The sequence below is a fragment of the Phoenix dactylifera genome, chromosome 9 (genome assembly GCF_009389715.1).
Source record: "Phoenix dactylifera cultivar Barhee BC4 chromosome 9, palm_55x_up_171113_PBpolish2nd_filt_p, whole genome shotgun sequence".
Lineage (NCBI taxonomy): Eukaryota > Viridiplantae > Streptophyta > Magnoliopsida > Arecales > Arecaceae > Phoenix > Phoenix dactylifera.
In genome coordinates, this window is record NC_052400.1 from 21,312,464 (window position 1) to 21,336,090 (window position 23,627).

At 37.4% G+C, this 23,627-nt stretch overlaps 1 protein-coding gene across 5 annotated transcripts; it reads right to left on the bottom strand.

The window, feature by feature from the left end:
• Positions 1-405: 405 nt before the first annotated feature.
• LOC103704982 (FACT complex subunit SSRP1-like) lies at positions 406-22,444 on the bottom strand. 5 transcript variants are annotated; one of them, XR_005513497.1, is made up of 18 exons: positions 22,170-22,443; positions 20,934-21,119; positions 14,752-14,857; positions 10,396-10,532; positions 7,192-7,275; positions 7,010-7,101; positions 6,736-6,844; positions 6,471-6,557; positions 6,279-6,371; positions 4,463-4,660; positions 4,210-4,361; positions 3,987-4,134; positions 3,800-3,898; positions 3,494-3,676; positions 1,903-1,981; positions 1,057-1,268; positions 903-944; positions 406-816 (listed from the first exon to the last, which is right to left on the bottom strand). XR_005513497.1 is itself a non-coding variant. In XM_008788527.3 (16 exons), exons 1-16 carry the CDS (start codon positions 22,221-22,223, stop codon positions 1,144-1,146), a joined length of 1,932 nt encoding a protein of 643 aa, XP_008786749.2. In that variant the 5' UTR covers positions 22,224-22,443; the 3' UTR covers positions 990-1,143. The 5 variants fall into 5 exon arrangements, 3 of the variants coding, with proteins under 3 accessions (XP_008786749.2, XP_038986376.1, XP_038986377.1); XR_005513496.1 differs by having other exon boundaries at positions 406-944; XM_008788527.3 differs by lacking the exons at positions 406-816; positions 903-944 and having other exon boundaries at positions 990-1,268.
• Between the last annotated feature and the right edge of the window lie 1,183 nt (positions 22,445-23,627).

A 23,627-nucleotide genomic window follows, 5' to 3' on the forward strand; every position in this document is an offset into this window, starting at 1 on the left:
GAATGATGAAAAGAGGTCACATTTTCCTGAATTTTTGTTATATTATTAATTTATGTTTATGGTCTATTTATGTCACACTCCACACCCAGCATCTAGATTGGCCATGGCGTGGAAGTTATCATAACTAAACATCCGAACTCATTTTAGTCCAGGAGGAGCCCACTTCAACATTTTGTTGGCAAGCGAAGCCGAAGGCAACCTCTTACATGACTCAATTATAGAGATAACTAGGAATAACCTGCACACGGGACACAGATAGCAAGATCGATCCAATTGAATTCGTATTAAAAATATATTGGAATCAAAAATCAAGAATTACCTATTTTATAGAGAAATATATTATATGCATTGATAATTTTAAATATTTTGAACAAACAAAATTTAGATATATTGCAAAGAAAAAGCTGAAATATTTCATATTTCATCAATTGAATTTTTATTAAAAAAATAATAACAATAGATGAAAAATATTATTTTGACATTATAAGCAATTTTTATAATAGGGTGGGGGCTCGAAGTGGTACACGTTCGTGATTCACCTCATCCTCAAGTTTTGGTGATTGTAGACGACGTGGGCTTGAGACAAGGGACTCGGCGGCGGGGTTGGAGGCCCAAAGTAACGAGACCGCATCATCCACCAGGCACGATCCTCCAATGAAGCCCAAGCCCATTACCTAAGGGAGGCCCCTGCAAGCCCATGTGTGATCTCGCACCAATGTGACACGTCTAAAAGACCTGAAGGGGAGCTCACACCGTGCCGTTCCGGTCTACTTCCGCAGAATGATCAGAGCGGTCGCATGATCCCCATTTCTTGTTCTACAGTTTTGTTCAAGTAAAATAGCTGACAGAACCATCCAAGTTAATAATGCCCGCTGTAATGTAACAGAAGCTCAAGTGAATACCGTTTGCAGCTTCCCTTTCAGTAATGTCTGTTGAGGTCGAAACTTTTGCATGGCAAAACATGTTCGTGTGCACATATTAGAGAGACAGAGAGAGAGATCTAGGGATCTTTAACGATTGATAATGCAATTTATGTTAAATTATTCATGTACATACCAAAGTTGCCTAGTTCAAGTACGAGGCCTAAGCAAACATTGCCTCAGCACCGCTGGTAGTCGGGCCATGCTAAGAGGCAACGACCTCTCACTCAGACTCGTTACCTGAATCTACGTTTATTGTAGGGCCGCCGCTCTTGTAGCCAGCCATGGCCTCCTTGTAACGCTTAGAATCCGCCCGTGCCATTGCTTCGAAAGGCTCCTTCTCCTCAGCTACACAAAAGATGAAGAAAATAACATTAAGTTAATGATATCAGCTCCTTGCATTTCGAATCTATTTTATTATAAACAGTCCAAGCATGGTGGAGATGTACATAGACACATAAGGGCGGCATGTCGACGCATATACACGGTTTTCGCTCAACAGGATTAGTGATGTAAAATATACAAGTCATAATATCCTAAAAACTACAGGGTACTAAGAAGTGCAAACCACTAGATAGTGGTGCCCCGTAGTACAAGTCCTGCCATCCCTGGAACTTACAGAATACCACTAATGGCAGATGTTCCAATACAGCTAATTTCCAGTTGGTGTCTATGACACCATGCTTTCCCTGTAAACAACCCCCCACATCAAAAATAACTTAGAGCAAAGACCAAAACATAATGGTTTCTTCATGTGCCTGTAAAGGCAACATGCATTGCTGATGGCTCGATGCACAAAGTGCATGCGAACGAAAAGCATGGGTTGCAGGCACCCGACAACATACCCAGCTCTACATATAAATGTTCGGCAGCATGTTCCCAAGAAGCATTTTTCTTCGCAGTTGACATTTTCACTGTATTTTCCAGAAATAGTTGGACACTGGTTAAAAAGGATCAGCTGTTCCCAGTAAGAAAAACATACCTGACATCTTTTTCCACCTTTCCCCAAGAGCCCTCCCAACGTCGGTAAATGACATCCCAGGATTGCTTTTCTTAATATTCTGCACAAAAACGAAATTACCTTCTCATAAACATTTTCCAAAAATGATAAAAAGTACTTAACAGCAATGGAAAATAAGAAATGGGTGTTCCATTACAGTCAAGAATACCGTCAAGAAAACCAACACACATATCATAATTACAGGTCATGTTGAGTTATCACTGCTGTTTGATGCATCATTTTCTACTTTCCAAGTCAAGGAATCCAATAATCCTGCCAAAGCTCCTCGTACAACGAAAATTAACATATACCTTGTGAGGTTCAGGTTTCCAATTTCTAATGATGTTTCAGTAAGGTTTAGAGGTTGGATGGACTGAAGCAAATGAAATTGCAAATATTTTTCAGTCAAGCAAGACAGGTATTAACCCGATCCAGTCATGTTCAGCGTCAGCCAGTTCACATGAAGATAAAACCAACCTCTGTCTTGAATGGCTGTTTCTGGAAGAACCAAGGTTTATTTTGTTAGAAGTAGGACACAAAAAAAAAAAGTAGTTCGAAATACCAATTTCTTCACTGTATGATTCATAAGAAAATGATACCAACTGCAACTTGAAGGGAAATATTCCAAAGTCCATATTACTTGCATACCAACAAAACAAAGAAATTCATCAACATTTCTCCCAATATGACAAATCTCAGACAAGTGTGGGATCAAAAAACAAAAATTTATTGTATTTATTGTTTTTTTTTTTTTTTTTTGGGGGGGGGGGGGGACCCATATTGATGAGAATCCAAAAGTAGGAATATTGGTACTAAAAGGCTGGACAGCTCATTATTCAATGAAAGATTGCACCTCTGGAAGAAGTGAGGAGGTAGTATAGAAGACTTCATGATCATTTTGAACAATATGAAACATTTCAGACAAATGCAGTAATAGAAATCAGGTATTCATTTTATTAAAGAGGGGGAAAAAGTGACAAGCATTTTGATGAAAATGGCAAGCGTAAGAATCAAGGTAATAGGGTGGCCAGCTCATCGGAAGATCACACCACTAGAAGAGAAATTCATGAGCTAGTTTAATCACACAAAAGACTTCATAATCAGAATAACAGGTTGGAGAAAGTATTAGTGCATGAAAGTTTGGACTCCAGAGGACAGAAATTCTTTGAGGAGCTAGTGGAGTTCGCACAACAAAAAAAAAAAAAAAAAAAACCCAAAAAAAAAATCATACAAATAAGCTGCAATACATTCGCCAGCATTTCGAAAGCAAACTTGATTCAGGGAGCATCACCAAGGACTATCTCTTTAAAGTAAAACTCAAGGACAAAGTCAATCAGCAATATTGATGTGCACCCCAGGCCAAATCATTACCACATACTGTTCTATGAATTGCGAAAGGTAGAATATTTTAAACATATTAGGCCATAGATGGCATATTTATTTTAGCCGGCCAACAAATGAAGCAGAGTACAGAATCAGGTTGATTACACACTATACAAGGATTTTTAGTAAAGATAATTCGTGCGCCAACAGTGAAAAGAACAACTATGTTTCTACAGGACATGCAACTTGCCTCTCTTTCAGCATTTGAAAAAAACATAAACCCTGACATCGCCCTTTTTGGTGCATTAGGATCCTTTTTCTTCTTCTGCCTTCTCTTCTTCGAGCCTTCTTCATCCCCATCCTTAGATTTCCTCTTAGTAGATGATGCCTTAGTACCAACAGCTTCCTTTTTCAAATCCTTTGCAGCAGATTTCTGGATTGGCAAATTTAAGTAATTTCAGTTTTCTCAGCATATATCATCTGTCACAAGTCAAATTAGAACAAGAAAACCAGCCTCGAAAAGAGAACAATAAGAAAGTATTGTTTTCTCTTATACTTCTTTCTCATCTCCACTTTCCCTCGCGTCAGACTCCTCTTCTTCAGAATCATCAGTAGGAGACCCACCATCATCCTCTTCAGCAACAAAATCCTCATCCTGCAATAAGAGGGGAAAAAAGATCAGCAGTGCCACGATTCATCTGCAACAAAATTAGACTGGTGAAATAAGTGACGGTAGAGGGCACCTCTTCATCACTTTCCTCGCCACCAGCCTCATTCTTTATTCGCTCTAGATGTGGATCAACAGCATCATCATCAGAATTCTGAAGAACAGCTGAAACACCGTTCGTGCCTTGCGCATCTCCAAGGTTCATAATCTTCAAACCCTTTCCACTTCATAAATCCAAAGTAGGAGTTAGACATCAGACAGCATCCAGGAAAGGGTAGTAAAAAATGAGGGCATCTTACCTAATGAAGTCAAAAAGGCTATGATATTCACTCCTCTGGATATTTCTGAACAGGTGTTCTTGATCATTTTTTAGCTTTACAAGGAGGTCAAAATAGTGAGATGACACACTTGAACCTCCAGCACCATGCCTTTCAAATTCAACATACTCGATCTGCACCAGTATATTTAAATGTACAGCACGCACCACACTGAGCCAATATACCACAGACTAGCAGTTGGTTGCTCAAAATTGTATGTTCCACAACTCATTACCTCATCATGAAGAATGAGAGTAGGAGGTTTTGGTAGAAAGAAAAATCCTTTCTCAAGAGGATATAACAATCCATCTTCAGCTTTCAATGATGATTTGACTGCATATCCACCTTGACAACTACGGAATGAACCTACTCTTGTCACTTTGGCACCAGACAAACCACGCAAAACCTTAGTGAAGACTTCACTAGTTAGACCCTGCAGATGTAAAAACAACTTTAATTATAGCAATGCAAAAAACCACAAACCCGACATGAAAATATAAAAAACAAATGCTCTCAAAACTCTTGAGACTGCAGATCTGAAGAGAAGCACTTCTCTTCTATGTTATCATAAGCTATAAATAGTGCCGAGGTGAGAGCTGCACGGGAGGGTTTTCGATATGCCCGACGAGTGTTGCAGGCTCGCTCCATTATTATAGAGGGCGACTCGGCCACTATTATAGGGTGGATCCAGGAGGGTCTGAGGGTGTCGGGGTGGGACCATCCCCTACTCCGAAACATTTGGGCCATGGGTAGAGATGGCGAGGCCTTTCTGACCAGGCATGTTTATCAGGAGGCTAATGGGGCCGCGGATTGGGTGGCCTCTTATGTGGCCAGTCACTCAGGCGGCATTTTGTGGATGCAGGGGGGAGAGCTGCCCAGGGCTCTCCGTGATATATTATTTTCTGACTTTATTAGGTGTCTCCGTACTCGTGTACTGTGAAGCGCCGGCCTAAGGAAAAAAAAAAAGAAAAAGAAAAAAGAAAAAAAAGCTATAAATAAATAAAGCAGAAATTTGACGTTCTCTATACGCAAGTATAGCATAGAAAGAAGCTAGTCAGGTTTATAAGAGATTGTCTCAGCTACCATCAATCCCAATATCATCAAAACAATATTTGAGCTTGAAATTTCCACAGGAGACGATCATTCTTAAGATTCTGCAAGCGAGGACAGCAATAAGCTTAGAATTCCATGCATTAGACTTTCCACCAGGAACAACAAGAGGCATATGAAGGTTAAGTATACTAGAACAGATTTATTGTTCATACACCCTATATTTATTGTTCCACAATTGCAGACAAATTTACAAGGTCCACTTAAATATCAGTTCTAACAAAACAAGACTGGGAAGAGGGGGGAAGAGACAATTCAAACAAAAAGTTGAGATAGCAACATGATAATATGCAGTCTCAACATTTTAAAGAAGATCAATAATTACAAATTAGCACCATATACATCAAGACAAACCCTGTAAAAATGCCAGAGATTCGGTAATTCAGGTAAAACCTTACAGCATCAAGTGTTGACTTGTACAAGGCAATATGAGACCACCCACACCAAAAGCACATCTGAGGTATTAAGGTTTGCTCGCTGCACCCGTACAAGCATTAAGGTAACCTTTTCAAGTGTTTAATTTCTTCAGCTGTGCCAACACAATGCAACAAGTGCTCACCACCTAGCTTTATGACAGCTTTAGTGAACCAAGTAGATAATCCAAAATTCACCATCTCTGAGACAAAGAACTTGTGCACTGAATTCAATCTCAGCATGCCAGTCATAATTTGCAGACATGCAAAACAGTGGTTGTGATTGTATCATAGGAACCAGCAATTTCCAAATCCTAACTTGTTTCACTAGTCCAAACAAAAGTAAGTTCTTCTTAATTCTACATCCCTTAACTCTCTGCCACTCGAAGATAACTACTTTAAAGAAAAGGAAAAAGTGAAAGTTCCAAAAATTTGGGTGATCAAGGAATTGCATTTCAGTAGAAACCAAATTATGGCACGATACTGAGAAGCAATAGCCAAGTCTTGAGTTATGAAAGTCTACTTCACCTTATACGCTGCATCCAGTTTGTCCTTGTATTTTGTAGCTAGGAGCTCCTCGCTTAGGGACAGGTGCCTTTCAACTATAGCTTCTGCTTCAAACTATACCAAGGCAGAACAAATAGCATTTCACCATTAAGTGGGGCAATGATCAAAGTCAAATTGTGTGCCATCAAGGGAAAAGAGAAATAGCTTAACTACCTGAATAACAATATGCGGGTATAAAGTTTGTCCTTTGCGAATTGGTGGGTCAAGTGTGATTATAACAAAAGTATGAGTTTGATTGGACTGCACAAAACACGATATAATATATTTATTACACTGTTCAAGGAAGAACTTATTGTGATCATGCAAATGTTAAAGCAAAAATATTTAACATAAAAGCATAAAGTAAGACACCATTCTTTTAAAACCACAATAGCAGGGAGAAACTTCTTGGTAAGAATATTGACACAAAGAGCCCAACCTTTGGCAACAGGAAAAGTCGAACAACACTGCTATATTGAATCTTAAAATCAGTTGCCTGTCCTTGAAGCCGTAAGAATGAAAGGTGAAGCTCAACACCATACCTTCCTCTGCAGATGCAAAAAAAGAAATTATAAGCTTTTAAGGAAAAATTTACCCCCCCCCCCCCTTCGCGCTAAAAAAAAAAATCCACACCAAGAGAAAAGGAAAAAAAACGCATGCATGTAGTAGATAAATTGATTGATTCAATACGCAGTCAGCGAGTTCATGTGTACCTAGGTGTAAGAATTGCAATTCCTTCAAATGTGACAACGGCTTCTTCTGATGAACCAATATCCGCCAATGACAAGATTTTTTCTAGTAAAACCTAAAAATTAAAGGTTAAATTTCTTGTGGACTGACCATGGCAAAATCCAGCATTCAGCCAGATACACCAGCGCAAATTGATTTTATTTACCTGGGCTGGAGGACGATTTTCATCACCAACAAACTGAGTATTGGAAGTAGGTACATGAAAACTTAAATCCATCAACGAATCTTTCTAGAATCAGGGGAAAAAAAGCAGTCAGAGAGGCATAGTAGAAAACACCAAAATGTACCAAAAACATACCAATGCAAATGAAAAACATAAATTTGCGAGAACATTGGAATAATTCTACTAATAGAATCAATAAAACATAATCTCGTTGATTTTTTTAATAGAACATTCCAGTATGTTAATTAACTAAAGTCTACAGAGTACAGAGAAGATGACGAAAATATCAGGTTGCCTCACTCTCTCAGCCACCTCACTTTCTCATGCTTCTTGATTTCCATCTTTCCCAAGATCATCTTTCCACCCACCTCAGCAGTTTTCGATTGACATGGCAACAACTCATGGTTGAGAGAAGCACAACAGCAGGGCACCACCCAATGTCGAACACACAACAGATGGATGCTTTTAAACAACATTTTGGAAGTTCAATTTCATTCATTTCATATGGATCAGACCAACATTCTGGAAGTTTAATTTCATTCACGTCATATGGATCAGACCAAATATCAGATAAACAGCAATACACTATCCCATCACGTTAGCTGTTTAAGCTACTGGTGAAAGGGTCAACCTTGTGTTTTTAGCCAGACTTGCAAAACTTTTTTGGACATGCAAAAACCATGCCACAATTATTCTTCCTTTTTTACAGGTTCAAAAGGACAATAGCCAAGACAGTACTTAAAGAATCCAGAAGGCAACAACATAAAAGTCAAAAAAGGAATGGAACCCTAAAATTAAACCTAATTCTTCATTTTCTAAATTAATGGTCCGGCATAAGCTACACTTGGCTCTTGGAATCAAAGGATGCTAGCCTTCTTTCCTTTTGGACTCTGTGGTGTGCAAGGTGTGAAGATATTGGGGCCTTACAGGATCGGTTGGTATTACATTTATGCTGAACAGTCTGGAAGGAAACAAATTCCAAGATTTTTCTTGGGGGAAAAGTTATTGTTTGTTCTGTTTTTCATACAGCACTGGCAATCTTTAAAGAAGTCATCTCTCCTCAAGCATAAAACAAATCTATATACCAGTCCACTTGGAAAAAATACCATCTATTGCTGTTTAACCTTTTACATTTTGCTTGGCAATCTCCTAGTTTGTTCTCCTTATATCTGATCCTGTATTTTTTTTGTTTTTATTTTTTGTGATGTTTTACTTTATTTATTTTAATAGATGCATGGGATTACCCTGCCTTTCTCTCTCTCCCAAAAAAAACAAAATTAATAGGCTGCTATTGACTCCCAGTGTAGAACTAAAATCAACCAGCACCATCATGCATTGAAGATAATGGCTTCCCAATCTAGAACTATTTACTTGTAAACAAGGAATGCCGTACCGGTCCGTACCGGCCGGTACGGGCCGGTACGTACCGGTCCGGTCCCTGACCGGTACCGGACACAGATGAAAACCGGTATTTCCGGTTTTCTTCTGTGAACCGGCCGGTACCGGCCGGTACCGCTTGGTACCGGCCTCGTACCGGTGCGAACCGGCCGGTTCGCACCGGTACGGTGTTTTTTTTTTGGGGGTGGGGGGGAACCACAGCGCCTTGCTGTGGTTTTTTTTTTTTTTTTTGATGGGAAAGAAAGTGGTACGGTACCGGTCCGGACCGGTACCGTACCGGTCCGGCCGGCCACCGGTACGCCGATCCGGACCGGTACGGCGGACCTTGCTTGTAAACATATAATTACAAGCTAGTATTCTACATAATTTCTGGTCGTAAAAAGTGGTGTACCAATCTATGTAACCAAAAATATCAACTCAAACCCATACAATCACTTGACACACGCCAGCACAAACAATAACTTTTGTTTCAAGCAAGATTCGTCGTACTGATACCGGATTCCGTAACAATGCCACACTAGCATAGTGTCAGTGCGGTACAATACTGAGTTTTTTGGCATACCAAGGATCAGTATGCCACTCGTACCAGTATCGAACCGGTACGACACACCCGATACTGTCCGATACGGTACAATATAGCATACTATGGTTTCAAGGATAAAATATATAAGGATTCAGCGGCAAGATGAGTCAAGCAATATTGGCAAAATATTTACTAACTATTCTATGCCACGATTCGACCTGAAGATAGCAATATCCAATTAAAATAATAAGAGGCGGTCTATTAAAACCAACCTTCTATTCTCTGAGGTTTTGACATGGTAATGAAGTACAATAAGGCATCATATTTATATACAATCAAGATCGGCAAACTGTACTTATTAAACAAAGAAAAGCAGAGAATTTATAACAAAGAAAGCACCACATTTATTTCCTAAGATCAAAACACATTCTTTATGGTTTATCGTTGATTCCAAAAGCGAATTATCAGTCGCATCAACTTCATGCACTAACTTAATTTCACATGAACTGTAAAGGAACAAAGACATTTCAATGTTTTTGATGAGTTTCAGTTGAACCATAATAGATACAAGAAAATAATAGGGACATAGAAGCTAGACTAGGACAGAAAAAGGATCCTAATTAAATACCAGAAAACAAGAGGATTGAATCGGAGTGGCACAGGAAACAAGAACAGAATAGTGGCAACATAGTCTAAAGATAACCTCAGTAACATAAACCAGCAGTCCTTATACAGAATAAACTACCATCACATAAATTCCAGAACAAATTTATAGCATGAATTATGTCATCATATACCATCAACACGTTAAATTAAGCAATACGAAAATGAGGAACAGATAAAGAAAAAGAAAAAGGAAATTTATGTTCTCTGAAAAAGAGAATCCTGGACAATGCACTTGGATGGTTGTTTCCTGAACAAACCAACAGATATGTTGAGATTTACAGTCATGTGTTGATTCTCCGACAATATTTTGACCAACTATGACTTCTCAACAAACAACAGTCTGTCATTAGATGGCAACATACAGAAATTAGCAGTCAGCAACATATAGATGGATGAGTTATCCCAAAACCACTGCACTGATTCCACGATGCTATTTCAACAGACTTTGATTTGCATATACGGTCATAGTCTTCCATTTCAATGGTAACGAATGGTAATGTGTCGTCAGCAAAAAACTAATGACCCTAGTAGTAGTATACTTTGGGAAATTCTCCTAAACCAATTTCCCTAAGCCTGAACCAAAATTGTTAGAAGTAAACCTCATTAGCCCCAGTAGTGTCATCGACATGGAACTCCAAGTAAACATCTGTTTTTCCTTGCTGTTGGGTTTGGGCAACATCTGCCAGTGAAACCTCAAATGCTTGCTTTGAACCTACCAAGAATGTAAGCATGTTTCCTGCAATGCAAGTTGAGATTAAGTTTGCAATAATGTAATTTGAGTGACACTATAGAAAGGAAAACAAAGACTATTTACATTCATAAATAAACGATCCCATCTGATCAGTTAATAGAAGACTACAATCACTTATGTCAACACCTTGTTGTGTTATGATTTATCTTTTGAAAGCGTGTACTTAATTTCTTTTATAGGAAATAAGCAGCATCCTCTGAATGATAGCGGCATACCCCATGTATAGGTAACCACACCTCTTACTTACAGGCAAGGTACGCGGAACCGACGTACCAATGGGGACCAGTACCGAACTGCAAAAAAAAAAAAAAAAAAATCGCAACGCGCACGTGTCCACGTTTTATCCACAGAGTAGCGTTAAATGCCCACGCAGGGCCGCGAGGGCTCGCGCGCGGTGCCACATGTGGGCGCAGGGCGCGAGTGATTCCCCACGCGGACGCCCTTTTTTTTTCTTTTCTTTTTTTTCCCCTTCCCTTCTTCCTCCTTCTCGAACTCTCTTCCTCTCCTTTCTTCCCCTCTCTCCTCCTCTCTTCTCCTCTCTTTCCCCCCTTCTCCCACGAGTAAAGAAGAGGCCGGAACCACGAGTAAGACGGGTAATCCTTGGCCCGAGGTCCGGTGCGACAGGTAGGCTTCTTCTCTTCTCCTCTTCTTCTTCTCCTCTTTCTCTTCTTCCTCTTCTTTCTTCCTCTTTCTTCCTTTTCTTCTTCCCTTTTCTTCTTCTTCTCCTTCTCCTCTTCTTCTCCTCTTCTTCTTCTTCTCCTCTTCTTCTTCCCTGGTATCGGGCTTGTACCGATTCGAACCGGACCGGTTCGCACCGGTACGGGCAAGGAGCCGTTCGGTTCCGATCCGAACCGAATTCTATGATTGTACCGTACTGATGCTGGCCGATACCGATACGATACAGGTTACCGGTTCAGCAGACCCTACTTACAAGTAATGATATTGGAAATGGCTTTTGTTGTCAGCATATTGACTATAAAAGAGGGAAACTGAGAAATGGCTTTTGTTGTTAGTTTGTTGACTGTGAAAGAGGAAAAGACGATGACCGAATATTTTTCTCCAATTCTTGATCTATACCTCTCCCATCCCTTCTACAGGCCTTTTTTTTTAACCTAAGACTCCTCTTTCTCCCAAACTCCCAACTCCTCGGGTCTCTCATTCCCACATTCTAACCAAAACTAGATCTAGAAATAAATCAAAACTGAAACTCTGACTCAACTACTTTTCCTTCTAAGTTTTCTTTTTCATTATTCCTTTCTTTAAACAGCAAAATGATGATTGTACTAAGAAATGCTTGAGGTGCCATACAGTATATATGATTGTCAAATAAATACAATTTACAGTTTTCTTGGACCACACGAAACAAATACCTGGCAGATATAATTGTTTTTTCTTCAAATTCTTGATCTAGGCCTCTCTCCTCCCTTGAGCAGATTCTCTTTACCCAAGACCCTCTTGCTCCCTAACTCAACTCTGACCCCTGTCCCCTCATTTTTAACCTCAGTCGGATATGAAAATAAATCAAAACTCAAATTCTGACCAAGCTAACCTTTTCTTCCCTCTACACTTTTTTTATTTCCTTCTTTCTTTCTTTAAATAACAAAATGATGACTACATCAAAATCACAAAATGTTTGAGTTGTCATTCGGCATAAAGTATTGTAGGTTTCAATTTTCTTTTGGACTGCATGGACCCAATGCCTGGCAGATACTTAAAATTGTTAAATATTTCGGGCAAGTTGTTCATATATCATGGATGCACTTTTCTTATTTTACCACAATTTCTTTAGAGTACTTTGCATCTTGGCCTCCTAGTTTGAGTTGCTTTAGGTTTTTGCCTGTCTTTCAGCACTGTTCAAAATACTGATAGTGGGCAGAATCATATCAACATGACTAATCCACTTGATTCACAGGATCAACATTTTGATTCTTCCTGTCTCTAACCTTTAAGAGCCCCAGAATGATTGTAATTTAATTCCCAACTAGCATAATTCATTTTATACTTCAAGATTAATATATTTATTGAACCCCAAAACACCAAATTTGAGCTTAAAAATCAACACTTCACAGTAACACCATGACAAGTTTGCATGTGAAATCACTTATTCGAATGAAGTATACCAAAAACACAATTTAGATATACCAACTTGACAAATGCAAAAAGTGATGGAGGATCATCCTAAAAAAGATCTAGGCGCACTTCTATTAGGCGCAAATATAGAAATTGGAGAAATTTTACTTTTTTAAGAATTAGGAATTTTTATTTTTATTCGGAGTCTAGGACAAGAATTTTATGAAGACTTCAGTATTTTATTTCTATGTAGATTCTTATTTGGATTTTGGATCTATATAAACCCATTGCTATGTTATTGAGATCACAAGTTTGCAATATTGAGATTTGATATTCAAGAATATTGAATTGTCGTCTCCCTCTTTTCTTCCCTCCTCTTCTTCTTCTTCCTCATCTTCTCTCTCCTCCTCCTGTCCTATGTCAGTTTTGTATCAGAGCAAATCTTGATCCACCACCATTATCGCATCTTTGCCGTTCCATAACTGCAGCCCTAGCAACACCTTGGACCACCTTCCTTAGATTCGCTGTCCACATCGCACCCCAACAACACCAGGAAAAACAAAAGCAAAAAAAGGAAATGCAAAAAAAAAATAATAATCTGGGATCCCCTGCTTTTCGAGAACACCCGCCGTACTCCCCTATTTTTTGAACCCACCCCTTTGCCTTGATGGATCTCTCCCACAGCCACCTCTACCGTGAGAAGGCCCAACCACCATACCTCCTCCCACAGCGCCGCCGCATCCTCGGCGACCTCCAACGTGAAGCTCTGCCGAATCTCTCATCCGCTATTGCGCACTTGCACCCACTCATCGCCACCTCCAGCTCCTTCACAACCATCGGATCTCCTACTCCGTCGTCTCGCCATACAAGAACATCCATGAGGAGGCTTCCCACTGTGAGTCGACCCTGCTCGTGGCCTCTCTACCACGATCCACCCCTCCTCAACGTCGTCCTCTTATCACCGTCGACCTCAACCTCCCATTCCGATCAGACTAAGCCCACCACCACCTGGCCTAGGCCCTTCACCACACGTGCTAGGGCTTTGGACCGAAGCCTCACGAGGAAGGAAGAAAGGACTACAAACTCGTGTCTAATCCAAATCCAACCCAGACTCAGTAAGGAGCCCCACAGATTCAATTCCGATTCACATCTACCCCAGCGACCCTATTTATTTTTTTGCCACATCAACATATAGTCCAGTCAGTGCCACAAAATCAATATCTGCCACGTAAGCAAGCAGTCAGCAGAATTGAGTCACCCGTCAACGTCAGCCACCACATTGATGCCATGTTAATAGTCCTTGTCGTCGGCACTAGAACCTATTCCTAGCTAATTTCGATGTGCTGATTCCGTTTTCAACCTCTGTTTCTGCTGATTTTGACTCTATTAGAGATGAGATTGAAGCAATTTTGGATAACGAAATTGTTACTTCTTCTTATAGCGGCTTCAATCGTTATCTTATCCAATGAAAAGGCCGCCCTTCATCTGATGCTTCTTGGATTACAGAGGATGAATCTCATACCTTGGATCTAGAGCTTCTCAAGTGAACTTGCACCCAAACTCTTCGAAGTCGAGTTCTTTCCAACAGGAAGAATATGACGGAGGACCATCCTATAAGAGATCTCGGCACACTTCTATTAGGCGCAATATGGAAATTAGAAAATTTTTATTTTATTTGGAAATTAGAAAATTTATTTTTATTTGGACTCTAGGACTAGAATTTTATGAGGACTTCAATATTTTATTTCTATATGGATTCTTATTAGGATTTTGAGTCTATATAAAACCACTGCTATGTTATTGAGAACACAAATTTCCATTATTGAGAATTGAGATTCGAGAATATTGAGTTGCCCTCTCCCACTATCTTCCTCTCCTCTTTCTACCTTCTCTTCTTCTCTCTCCTCTTGTTTCTTCTTCTCTTTCTTCCTTCCCTTCTTCTCTCTCCTCTTTCTTCTGTCCCACATCAAAAAGTGCTATGGAGAAACTAAGAGAAGTGCTATGGAGAAACTAAGTCCAAGGGGGGTGGGATTGCTGAGCAAAGCTAGAGCATGTTTAACAATGATCATAGTAACTAAGGTGACAATGATGTTTCAGAAATTAAAAAATAAGTAATTAAAGGAAGAATACCGACCATTGATATCAACACCTCCCCAATTATGGCCACTGACGGAAAGCTGCTTCTCTTCTGGTGTTATTCCAATAGATTTTTGAATAAAATTTGTCAAGTTAGTGACATCCTACAAAGTTAAATTAAGACAACCATTATCTAAAGCCACCAGAAAGTATTCATAACCCATTCTGTGAAATATAAAATGTTAAAATAACTATGATAATCAGTCCATCTAAAATAATTCGTCTAATCAAGAATTATATAACATAATGCCATAGACCATGGAACCAAGATATTCACGACTTTTTTATCTTGCATGAGAAGAGCACCCATAAAAATATTCAACTTAGCATTTATAGACGTGTTGGCTTAAATTTTGCTTATGTATAATGCACCAAACAAAAACACTGTGTAAAATGTCTAGCATGCTAGGGGAGAGTGCCACTCCCTTGCCGTATGATGTTAAGCTGCAACCAATAAGGCACCCATACAAAGTAGTCATCTAAGTTCATAGCAATGACCCACAATTCAATAAATATCCCATGTCCAGTATCTATGACCTTCACTTGAAGGATTAGCATGGATTTTCATTATCTCAAATAGAGCAATAATATCTTAAATCACTCATATCAATTCTTTCCCTTGGTCTCCATATACTTCCTTTACTTTTTGCCTATTGCATTACCTATTGCATTACAAGCCTATCATAATTATGATATTAATGATATAGCTTTCAATCCTACATAAGAAAAATAAGAAATAGTAAGGGTGAAGAAAAAGCAGAAAGACAGAAATGACTGAAATAAGAGTTTTCAAATTTGTTTCACATATTCCCTGTATGATTTGTAGAAGCCCCTTGGAGTTCTTAAATAAGGAGAAGACTTTTGGTACTTTGCCAAGTTTTTAGGGATAATCCTCACTAGGGAGGTGATGTCAGGCTGTTTCACCACTTACATGTTTCTACCTAAGTTAGCAAGCCCTAACTCTTTTCACTGTTTTGTAGCCTTTGGAGGTGTTGGTCTGAATTCCTGAGAATAACCCTCACAAACAAAGGCTAGGCCAAGATGTTAGACTTTTTTCCTGTTTCTAGTTTCTCATTTGGTAGAGAATTCGCTATTTCTTTCTTCGCTTTCTTTAGAAAGGCCATCTAAAAGGAATTGACACATATCTTTTTAAGTCAAGAAGGAACTTATCACCTATCCTTTTGGCTATTTTTGAGGACTCACATAATGAATACCATAATTATATGTGACTACAATCCCATGATCAAATTATTCCTATTTATAGGACAATGTAAGCAGCTCTCTTAGAGGTCCATCTATTTTAAAAAATTACTAGCAACAAGGCATATGCAACGCATATTTGATGGAAAAAATATAAAACAAAATTATAAATTACATTAAACACATACTACAAAACATTATTAAACAAAAAATAAAAATTACTTTTTGAAACTAAGATATTCAAAATCTATCTATATCAAGAGATGCCTTTCTCGACCTTAGCGCAACGATAAGGTTGTTCCATCATAACCTGTGTTATAGGTTCGAAACGCGGAAACAACCTCTCTGCACGTGGAGATAAGGCTGCATACATCTAACCCACCCTAATGACAAGAGCCTCATGTACTGGAACACCCATTTTATTAAGAGATATCTACCTCACCTAAAATCAGCATAGATAAATAGAAATAAGAGTGGAGGGAGTGAGAAATTTATCTTTTTTTACTAGCTAGAGCTAATAGTTTGGTTTCACAAAATATCATTGTTTTTGGAAACTTGAGACTGATTTGGATATTGTTAGGTGAGTAAAAATTTCCTTCCATTTTAACTAGCAGAATCGTCTAATTTGTTTTGAAAAAAACCTATTCAAACTATTTTTAAAATCTTTTCTTATTACAAGACACATGCTTGTCTTAAATTTTCCTTTTTAAATAGATAAGAGGATTAACTTGATTATGGAAAATCTTTCCAAATATCGTTGATTTCTAGAAATTGTAAATTGATTCTGGAATGTAATCTACAAATATGGAAAAAGTGGACAACTAATTAAGATAATTTACATATTCTTTAAAATTTGGGAGGACATAGTCATAGAAAAAAAATGCAGACAGAATCTAGGAGGAATGTTCACATATATCAAAACTCGAGTTTTGGGATGTTCCATCAAGATCAAGGTTTTGCAAAATGGTCATCAAGCTATTGAGGTACAGCATAGTGCATTGCGGTGCGCATGTACATTGCTAGGGATGAAAATGGATCAAATACGGAGTGGATATCAGTATATCCATATCTGTATTTTTGTTTAGCGAATACAGCTACAAATAAAGATGTTAGTCAGATGCAAAAATTTATATTCATATTTGGTTTAAACAGATATGGATACAAATTAGATATTGAAAGTATAGATGCAAATATAGATACACACCAGATAGTTTAACTTTATGACCACAAAATCAAAGATATTAGTAAGTGGACGGTAAATCAACTTATAACATGACAATAATGTCACTTATTTTACTTCGAAGTTCATGAGTTCTATATAAGATTAAATAGGATTACAAATAGAATAGCATATTCAGATACAGATCAAATAGTTATCTATCCATATCCATATATATTTTTCTTCGATTGATATGGCTATAGACATGGATACAAACATAGATATTAGTCAAATGCTGTGCACTTTCACCCCTAGCATACATAGGCATTAAAGCACTAGGCGTTTTATAAATATCTAGGTCAAAATAGATTTATTAAAACATAAAAATAAAAAATAAAAAATAAATAAGTAAAAATAAGAAAATGAATAAGTAAAAAAATGAAAATTAAACTATGCGCTCGAACAAGTTGCTATAGTATAAAATGTGAACCTAAAACAATTGACTATGAACTATGCTGAAAATCAGTGCAACCAAGAAATTTACAAATAAGAACAATAACAACATGCAATAAGGATGCACGACTAGCAACTGCAGTTAAAAATATCTTGCTAAAGCAAAACATGTAGTATTTAAGCTACTAGTTTATTAAAAAGACACTCAAAATGTTGATTTAGTAAATGATTGTCCCATCAAACATCATCACAATCTATATGCACCATGCAACATATATCACCAACATGGCCTATATAGATGCTTGATGGCTCACGATGTGGCCCAACCTATTACAATGCGGTCACGTATGCAGCCACATGAACTACATTTAAAACACTGGTCAGATGTTAATTTATCAACTTTTTTGCCAAAATACCATTAAGAAACCATGTTCATTACTTTGTCAAATATATCCTGCATGCACAACCTCCATCTTGTCATCCCACCCAATCCACCAAGATTGTGAGCAAATCTCCTTCACCCAACTGTTATCCAAATATTGGTTTCTAGAATGATATAAACAGGACATAACATCAATACAAATTCTCCTTATTCCAGAGAAACTAATAAAAAAGAATACTACATTTCGATGTCATCACACATTTCGATGTCTAATAATAGAAAAATGCCATGAGGCCCGAGCCTATTGCCAAACAGAAAAAAAATGCTACGAGGCCCAATCATATGGCCAAAAGTGAATCCTTTAAATTACAGGATGCAACATGACACAAAGGGGATTGATTGGGGATTTATACCACCAAATCCGTGAATGGCACCAAGCCTTCCGTAAGAAGCGTGCCAACTGCGAAGGGAAACTTTGTTACCAACGCCGGACCTCATAGCATTACTAAATGATACCATATATATCAATAAAGTTAGAATAGTACATAAACCATACAAAACAAGACTATGTTAAAACCGCACCTTATCATAAAACATAGTTAGTGGTGATACTTTAACCTACCATTCCAATCCAACAATATCCCATACCTATCCCTCATTCCAGCCTCACACACATAGGAACAATCTACAAAAGGTAAAGTAAGCCATATAAATCATGACCCACTGAAAGATCCTTGTATTAGTATGAATAGAGGACGACTATATTGTTTTCCTTTATAATATAAGACTATTTTTTCCTCACACATGCTTTCCATGTCTCTATGCTAATATATGAGAAAAATGAACTTCAAACATCAATAACCAAGTCTTTCTTCTATTATCTCCAAGAAACTATAGATGCTACCTTTTACTGCAAATGATGGTCCACAATTAATCTTGAATTATAATTCACAAGCCATGTCATGCCACGAGTCCCTAGTTAACCTTTTCTTGTTTGATTAAGTTATTATTCATTAAACACCTCAAATCCCTCAAAACTAAAGAATAACCCTTCAGAGTTGTTTAGTTGCTTCAAAGTTTATATAAAATAAATAATTAACAAAAACATGTGTTCTCTATAGCATTGCTTTTGAAAAGAGGTGAAATTCTATCTTTCATAAAACTCATTTTTAAGTTTTATGACTTATTACAATTGACAAAACCAATATATTACTAAATTGTTAACAGACATATTGGCCTGGAGGTTTCATATCCAATAGGGGGCGCTATAGCAAACAAGCTACTAAAAATATATAAGTATTTTCCTTACTAAGTAACAAAAATCAATATCTGCTTCATGCAAAATAATAATAAAAAACTAAGGGAAAAGCTATAAAACGACATCCACCCAATATCAGAATATTAGGTCAACATTATATAGTGTAAAAGCCCAGAATATCATCCACTACGCATAACAACATCACTCAAAACATAAAACAATCCACAACCATATAATGTCAACCATAAAATAACAATGTCCACAATCATATATCAACTATAAAAGAAAGATATCCACAATCATATAGCATAATTCACCAAAGAAAATATCATCATCAATAGATTATGGACTCGTCGAGAGAGAGAGAAAAAGCACAAATAACAAATACTAGTTGGCTATATCAATGACTAATTGTTATCTACTACTGCTAGGAAGCCTGCTCTGTAAGCATCAAAACTAGTAGTGTTCGAGTCATCTAATTAGAAACCAGTAGGGTTGGAAATGGGCTTGGGCCGGGCCAACTTCGGGCTAGGGCTCGTTTGGGTTTAACTGTGAAGCTCTTTTGTTTTCCGGGCCGGGCTCAGGCATGTCATTGGTTCGGCCCACACCTCAACCCAAACAAGGCCCGAAACGAAACCCGAATTCAGGCCCAAATTAATTTGTTTTTGTATGCCGTTATTTAAAGAGAACAATGAGGAAGTAAAAGACAAATTAAAATAGGTTTAACTGAGAATAATGTATCATGTACTATAAGAGTGAGCCCAATTTTTAACTAGCTCATTTACTTATGAAGCAATATTATAAAATATTAAACTTCAATCTAGTTTGGCCAGACCTATATTTGGCCCAAACAGGTAATTCGGCTTGGGCCTGGGCTTGGATCGGGCTCGGGCCTATATTATCCAAAATTTTTTGAGCCTAAGCTCAGTTTGAAGCCCAAAAAAAACGGGCCGAGTTCAAGTAGGGGCATGGCCCGGTCCACTTCCAACCTTAGAAACCAGTCCAACCTGATATGGAATAAACAACCTACTTTGAACCTGTAGTCTAGTGACTATTATAGCAAGTTAAAAAAATAGATATACTAGGATCTTCATATCCAAAGCATTATGTAGAGTCGCTGTCATATTTAGCATGGCAATTTCAAGTAAAACAGCTATAACAAGCACTACGGTTGTTGTAGCAATTGGTTTTCAAAACAATAAAGAAACTTACTTTACGGAAAGCAACTAAACATATTCGTTCTTGGGCTTTGTATAAAGTCATTTTAGCAAAATTTGTCAACCAAACAACACCTTTAAGTGCCTACCTAACTCTTTCATCTAATCTTGGGTCTCCTAATCTCTAATCACCTTGGTAATACACCTTAACAAGAACCATACATTTAGCTCTAATTCATAGATCAATATTCTTCTAGAAATCTTAATCAGCTAATACACCATTGCAGTAGGTCTTTAACCTATAATTTGAAACCAATAACCATTTCCTACAATATGAGTTTCAAGCTTATGTCACATTTTGGTTGCATTAACTTTTTGATAATAATTTTTTTTGCATAAAGAACATTAAAAATCTTACCCTTTCATTGTTTTAAGAAACTTCTCTTGACATTTTATGTCTATTGAATTGTTTTATGAAATTTATATATTTTTTGAAGTATTTAGCTTTTTCCCAAATAAAATTAGCTGTATCTATTACTTTATATATAATCAAAAGATTTGCAAGAATCACCTGTTCACGAAAACCGATGAACTTGTAAAACAAGCCATCCTTGATCCTCACTCCAAGCTGATATGCCCTAGGAACTTTCATCCAGGTCAGAGAAGTAATATCTGCTTTGTCTATTTCGATGATTTTTCCACCACCTTGCTTCCTCCATGCAATCCCTCCTGCGTGCACCTTCAACTGCCCTGGATTCTGCATTCACCCATATAAAACAAGTGCAATTTCAGGATCATAAAACCTCAGTGCAATATACCGGCGGAGTAGTCCTGAAACTCAGTCCTATGATTCCTAATTTCAAAACAGTAGTGGATTCACAGAAATTTTCCATGAAAGTTTCTCAACTGCACAAATATAATCTGCAAAAGGCAAGCAAACTTCAGATTTTCAAAGTTTGTTTGATGACCAAATAACTTCTAAAAGATTTTTATAATATTTTTTATTTTGGTACACCAAATAACATAAAAAAGTTCCTAGAGCTACAAAGGTTTGGATGTATGTGTCCTAGAAACCATATGCACCAAGTAGCAACTGAATTTTAGAAACCCAGATACAGCTAGATACCCGTAATTTACTTAAGGAAAAAAGAATTTCCAAAAAAAAGGGTAAAACAAAATAGAAAAATTCCAATTTCATTTTTCATCTCAACTATCGTTGTCTTGGACACCATATACCATCAATATTGACAGAAGACATGGAAAGATATCTAAAGAAACGAAATTCCACGGTAGCACATATAAAAAAAATGCAAAAAAAAGAAAATCTAAAACAAAATATTGTGAAATATTAGCACAAGCAGGTCCAAGAGCCGGACTTGTTTTTTCCCCTATTTAACCCGAAAACCTTTTGATAAAAACAACTGATAAAAATCAAAATTTCAACTTTTTTTTTGGTACAATAAAATTTCAACTTTCGAAACACATGGATAGAAAAGAAAATAAAATTGTCGTCCGCAATCAAGAACTATGATAATAAAAAACCCTAGGCTTCCAAAGCCTTCAAAGAAACCCCATGCTCAAACACCCCGAATCGACCAAAGCGACATCAGAAACCCTAGAAACGCGAAATGCACCGGATTTCCGCAGACAATATACACACAGAGATAAGGGGAAGAGGAAAAAGAACCCTATATTCACTTCTTCAAATCACGAAAAACAAAGGGGAAAACAAAAGATAAGAAAGAGATCGAAAACAACTCAAGAAAACCCTAGAAAGATCAAAAGAGGATCGCGAGAGGGGGATTACAGTTCCGCCGCGGCCTCCGAGGAGGATGTTGTTGAAGAGATGGCCGTCCGTCATCTCTGCCGGACGGAAGGGAGAATTTCTTTTAATTCTTCCCCTTTGAGCTCTCGCTCGCGCAGGACTTCCCTCTTCCCAGCTTCACTCAAAGCCGCGCCCAAGCGCCGAAGCGACGCATGACCTCGCTCCCACCGGGGTATTTATAGACGTAGGGAGGGAAGGCTACAGTAAGTGACGGAAGACGAGTGCGGTCACGGATTGGCGTTGGCATGTCGCCTTGCCGCCATTTTCATATTTTTACTTTCCATATTCTAAACTATTAAACAATATTTTAATCCTGTTAGCAGTTTTAATTTCCTTCAACAGAACAGAGGAGGCTATGCACCAGCCACATAGGTCTCTTCCAAATGTCCCTAATCTTCTAAAATTGAGGTCGCTAATTTAATAATTTAAAATTTTGCTAGCTTGTTAAACTAATCCTTCGATATAAACACCTTTTTTCTAAAATCTTAATAAATAAAAAGATAAGCAATTTTTACAAACTCAAAATATAAAAGGAACTAAATTTTAGGATAACAATAAATATGACTTAGATGTCTGAGCACTACATGCTACTAAATCTGCGGTGCATGAAATACAAAACAATATTATCTATTTATTTTAGCTAATGCATACCACTTGCAACAAGTGGGGTATCTCAATCTATACAAAACTATCAAGGCACTTCCATGCCATATGATAAGCATGATAAGTTACAAAAATTTCAACAACCTTCCACCTAAATAGCATCTATAACTAAGTAATATGGTCATCCATTTTTAGCACATACAAACCTTATAATTTGCTCGAATTATAAGAAAGTTTGGGTTACACATTTTGGTTTCTGAGAGAAAAAATAGATAAAACCATCAAATTCATTTATGTGAAGTAATAAAATGAAATACTAGATTGAGAATATCTTTAACATTCTTGATATTTGCTTAACAATTTGGAAAAAGTAAAGTTCAATAAGACTGTAAGACTTGTGTATTAGTCAAATGAACATAATGTGAAAAGAATGGACAGTAAGCCTATAACAGTATGACAATGAATATACGTCAAAATATCTGTGAAAAAATGAAGTTCATCAAGATCAGAAAGTTTGCAAATGAGTCAAATAAAAATAATGTGAAATGAGTAATCAATTGCATCAATAAACATTAAACAAAATATCTACAACAAAAATGCAAGTCATGCCCCTCCTCTCCTTGGACGATCTATTCATCTCAATTTCAAAAAATAGTAGCAAAATAAAATAAAAAAAGAGGAGGAAGAGACGAAAAAGAAATGAAGCATAACAAGATCACAAGGCATAAAGAAGAATTAGATAAAAATAATTTGAATTGAGCAATTAATATGGCCACAACAATGCATCAAAAAACATTACCCAAGATCTCCATGAAAAAATTTCAAAAGACTATAAAT

Excerpts from the sequence above, each read along its gene's own strand:
- LOC103704982 (XM_008788527.3), bottom strand. The coding sequence starts at position 22,223 with ATGACGGACGGCCATCTCTTCAACAACATCCTCCTCGGAGGCCGCGGC. Across the intron at positions 7,276-10,395 it reads ACACTACTGGGGCTAATGAG|AAAGATTCGTTGATGGATTT; the intron begins GTTTACTTCTAA and ends CCCTGATTCTAG. Across the intron at positions 7,102-7,191 it reads AAAATCGTCCTCCAGCCCAG|GTTTTACTAGAAAAAATCTT; the intron begins GTAAATAAAATC and ends TTTAATTTTTAG.